Source organism: Phragmites australis, chromosome 12 (assembly GCF_958298935.1).
Source record: "Phragmites australis chromosome 12, lpPhrAust1.1, whole genome shotgun sequence".
Taxonomy (NCBI): domain Eukaryota; kingdom Viridiplantae; phylum Streptophyta; class Magnoliopsida; order Poales; family Poaceae; genus Phragmites; species Phragmites australis.
In genome coordinates this window covers 27,685,553-27,690,233 of record NC_084932.1, presented here as the reverse complement: position 1 = coordinate 27,690,233, position 4,681 = coordinate 27,685,553, and the positions used below count along the sequence as shown (strand labels likewise).

At 45.9% G+C, this 4,681-nt stretch overlaps 1 protein-coding gene across 1 annotated transcript; it reads left to right on the top strand.

Moving 5' to 3' along the window:
- The first annotated feature begins 1,297 nt into the window (after nucleotides 1-1,297).
- LOC133887142 (disease resistance protein Pik-2-like) lies at nucleotides 1,298-4,475 on the top strand. The gene is made up of 2 exons (XM_062327081.1): nucleotides 1,298-2,198; nucleotides 2,368-4,475. The coding sequence occupies exons 1-2, from the start codon at nucleotides 1,342-1,344 to the stop codon at nucleotides 4,364-4,366; spliced, it is 2,856 nt and encodes a 951-aa protein (XP_062183065.1). The 5' UTR covers nucleotides 1,298-1,341; the 3' UTR covers nucleotides 4,367-4,475.
- Nucleotides 4,476-4,681: the final 206 nt, after the last annotated feature.

The following is a 4,681-nucleotide window of genomic DNA, read 5'->3' as shown; positions in this document are numbered from 1 at the left end:
GATTTATTTGTACAGCTATATTGCTTAAAATAAAAAAGTGATAAACTACAAAGTTGTAGATCTCATCAAGAGCTACAATTTTCATATAAAATTTTCCCCCATCCAACTTCATGTGCAAAAATTATGAATTTTTTAATGTGAGTTGTCATCGGCCACTGCTGCAATTTTATTATAATTATTTGATCATTTAAATGACCTCAAATTAAAAAAAATTCAACTACAAAGTTATAAATCTCATTGAGAGCTATAATTTCATATAAAGGTTTTCGTTATCCGACTTCGTGTGAAAAAGTTATGAATTTTTTAAGATGGGCTATAACAGTAGTAATCATCACTGACGATTCGTGGTTAGAATCGGCACTGATATGGATTATCAGTACCAGTTTGTGGTTAGAATCAGCACTGATACAGTCACTATCAATGCACGTTCTTAGGTCCTCAGTCATTGTTCGCGCGCGAAAGTTTAAGAACCGACACTGATACGTCTTCGGTGCCGATTACTGTTGAACCGACACTGATATGATGCTACATATGTGGTGTTATGTAATAGTGGTTCTTGGATTTTTCCTTCTGAGTTGAATTGCTGCGGTGTGAGTTCCATCTCAACACTGGAACATCCGATGTTGCTAATTTTTCGAGCACCGAACCATCCGATAAGAACAAATTTTCTAGACTAAGAGATAAAAGGCTAATTGCATTTCCTCTCCAACTTTATTAGTCATGATCATAATTGCAATACATAAATATGCTCATGCAACCGCACAAATTATCAAACCAAATCAATAAATTTATCAAGCACTCGTCACTTATAAACCAAGATATATTTCAACTTACTCACAAATATATCCTTAACATGTGTCAAAACTTTTGAGGACCCGAACAAATCCATCATCATACGGATTTTGGGCGCGTTCGCACTGAGGCACGTTAGTGTCATGTGTGTGCCTTAAGATGGGTTTTGATGGGCCACCTCACTAGGTGATACCGTAACATGGTGGTCACTTATGCCTAGTCTCAGCTCACATTTTGGGTTTCTAATATGCAAAAGGACACAAGAATATTGTAGGAATTTTGCAGAAAATCAATTAAATTGCTCAAAAGAAAAGAAAAAAACTGGACTAGAGCTTTTAGAGTTACATTTCACGACGATGTTTTATATGCCCCCAACTAACATTTCATACTACAACATGTACACATCAAGGCCTGAAGCGTCCTGTGGTCAGACTAGCCAGTAGCCCTTCTAATTAGCTGCCTCCATTGAGTAAAAAGCTTAATACACCCTGAAGAACCACATCAATTGCATCTTGTCTCGACGGGCGACGGCGCTAGAGCGAGGCGACGATGGACCTCGTCGTCGGCGCCTCAAACGACGCCGTGAAATCCCTCGTGAGCAAGCTCGGGTGCCTTCTCGCGCAGGAGTACACCCTGGTCCGGGGTGTCCGCGATGACATTCAGTACATCAACGACGAGCTGACCAGCATGCAGGCCTTCCTCAGCAGGCTCAAGCGGGCACCGGGCGGCCACGACGAGCAGCGGCAGGACTGGATGAAGCAGGTGCGGGAGGTGGCATACGACATCGAAGACTGCGTGGACGACGTCGGCCACCGCCTAGACAGCGAGCCGCGTGGCAGCGGCCCGTTAATGTACGCCCGGCGGGCGTGGTATCTGCTGACCACGCTGTACGCGCGCCGCTGCATCGCCACCGAGATCGGCAACCTCAAAACCCGGGCGCAGCACGTCAGCGAGCGGCGCACCAGGTACGGGGTGGAGAACCCAGCAAACGGCAGCGATCTCACCGGTCCGGACGGTCCCCGAGACCGCCCTACGCCTCCTCCCCAGCTCATCGGCACCAAGGCGCCTGTGGGCATAGAGGACGCCATGGACATTCTCAAGCCGTGGTTTGCCGAGGAGACGCAGGGCACCAATTCTCAGCTGAGGTTCCTCGCCATTGTCGGGTTTGGTGGCCTTGGCAAGACCACACTCGCCATGGCATTGTACCGCGAGTTTGGAGACAGATTCGCTCTCAGAGCAACTGTGCTCGCATCACAGAAGTTCCATCTCCGCACTGTTCTGAAAAGCCTTGTCATGCATCTCCATGAGCAGCAGTCCGGTGCTTCCAAGAATGACCTCGACGGAATTGAGGAATGGGGAGTAGAACAGCTCAAAAAGAAGCTTGCCGGTCAACTACATGAGAAGAGGTACCATATGATGTTGGCTTTGCTAAATTCCTATTTCACCTTTCTTTACATAAGAACTCCAAAATTCTATTAGAGTATACCTGTACAAATGATTACTCCTGCAATACTTTCGTAGGGCAATTTACTCTCATATTACTTACTAAGTTTGTCTAAATAATGCTTGTAATAGGTACCTTATCTTGATAGATGACATATGGTCTGTATCGGCATGGGAAAATATTAGGGATTCTTTGCCCAAAAATGAGAAAGGCGGTACCATAGTGGTGACAACAAGGTTCAAATCTGTGTCCGAAGCCTGTCGCCGATATAATGGTCATGTCTATGAGCACAAGCCGCTCCATGAAGACAACTCCTACAAGTTGTTCCGTCAAATTATCTCCAGTGCTCCTAATGATCCCACCGATGGTGCTAGAGTTGTTCTGAAGAAATGTGGAGGTCTTCCTTTGGCGATAATTGTAGTAGCAGGGCTCGTGGCTAGTAAACTAAAATCAGACACAGACCCGGAAGTAGAGCGCCATTTGGCCGAAGTGGGAAAGGATTTAAGTGAGGAATTGGGGAATAATCTCACCACGGAAGGAGTGACTCACATACTCAACCACTGCTACAAACACTTGCCAGCTGATCTCAAGACTTGTTTGTTATACATGAGCATGTTTCCCAAGGGATGCTGGATCAGCAGAAAGCGTCTAATCAGAAGATGGATAGCTGAAGGGTTCATAAATGAGAAGGATGGAAAGCCCATCGAGGAAGTCGCCGAAGGCTGCTTCAATGAACTCGTTGGCAGGAACCTAATCCGGGCAGTCAATAACAGCAGCAATGGCAAAGTGAAGAGCTGCCAGATTCATGACATGGTTCTCGAGTACATTGTCGCCAAGTCAAGTGACGAGAATTTCATCACCGTTGTTGGTGGCCACTGGCAGACGCCATTTCCGACCTACAAGGTACGGCGGCTGTCCATCCATAAGAGTGACGCGAAAGAGAAGGAAATGGTCGAGAGGATGAAATTATCGCATGTCCGATCCTTAACGGCATTGGGGAGTTTCAAGGCTCTTCATTCTACTTTGCTCAAGTTTCAGATACTGCAAGTATTGGATCTTGAGGATTGCAAGGACTTGTCCTTCAATCATCTCAAAAAAATATGCAAGATGCATCAGTTGAAGTACCTGAGCCTGCGCCGGACGGACATCGAGAATGTCCCAAGCAAGATTGGCAGGATGGAATATTTGCAGGTACTTGACATAAGGGAGACGAAAGTAAGAAAGCTACCTGCATCAGTTGAGAGGCTACAGCGAATTGTGCATCTACTTGCTGGAGACAAGAGTAAGCGGATTGCATTGATGTTAACTGAAGGGATCACAAAGATGACGGCTCTACAGACACTATCTGGGGTTGAGATTATTGGCTTGGCTAAGGAACTGTGCCCACTTGCAGCCTTGGAGAATCTCACAAATCTGAAGAAGCTCACCATTTACAAACTTCAAAGCTTCACCAATGGTGACAACATTTTACTGTTGTCTGCCATTGAGCATCTGAGCAGTTGCTCCCTCAAGTTTCTTGCAATCGACGATGATTTCACCGGCTTCCTTGACAGCTCGCTCAATGCTTCACAAGCACCCCCGGAGCACCTGCACACCCTCGGTCTCTCCGGCATGTTGTCTCAAGTGCCCAAGTGGATTGGCAGTTTGCACAACCTTGAGAAGCTAACCTTGTCGCTAACTTCACTCACGACAGATACTCTGCTTGTTCTTGCTGAGTTGCCCGAGCTGTTCTCTCTAATTTTCTCACTCGACGCTGCCAAAGGAAATCCAAATGTTCTCAAAATTCTGCATAATAATACACTCAAGTCAGGAGGGACGATCTTTGTGCTATCTGGAGGGTTCAGAAAGCTTAAACTGCTACGTTTCGTGACACCGATGCTTCCACTTCTGAGCTTCGTGGATGGGGCAATGCCAGAGCTTGAGAGGCTTGAACTGAGGTTCAGAATGTTTGAGGGTGTTTACGGCCTGGAAAACCTTGCAAGTCTCCAGCAGGTGCTCCTGACTGTCAGCAGTCAGGCACCTGAAGATGCCAAGGCGAAGGCATCTCAGATCAAGGTATTAGCAAGCTTGATTCCGAATGTTCCCAGTCTGGTTATCGATGAGTACAACGAATCATCAAAAGAGCAGTAGATTATCCAATCATAATCTGCACAATTACAGTGAGATTTTCATCGTTGTGTTGTATTTGTAATACGTTACGCCATTGATGGGACCTTTTCTGTTTGTACAATTTTCTGAACTGTTTCACATAGTTATCAAAGTGTAATGGTTTCCTTGAGTTGCCACATCTTGACAACTTCTTGCCTTTTTTTCTGGTCAACAAAGAACCCGGTTTCACTCTACTGCCTTAGCAGAAGCCAGATATCCGTCGGCCTCTTGGCGCTGGTATCTGGCTGAACCGTCATGACCTTAGACGAAGCGTCGCCATAAATAAATAGTATTTCG

Excerpts from the sequence above, each read along its gene's own strand:
- LOC133887142 (XM_062327081.1), top strand. The coding sequence starts at position 1,342 with ATGGACCTCGTCGTCGGCGCCTCAAACGACGCCGTGAAATCCCTCGTG. Across the intron at positions 2,199-2,367 it reads GGTCAACTACATGAGAAGAG|GTACCTTATCTTGATAGATG; the intron begins GTACCATATGAT and ends TGCTTGTAATAG.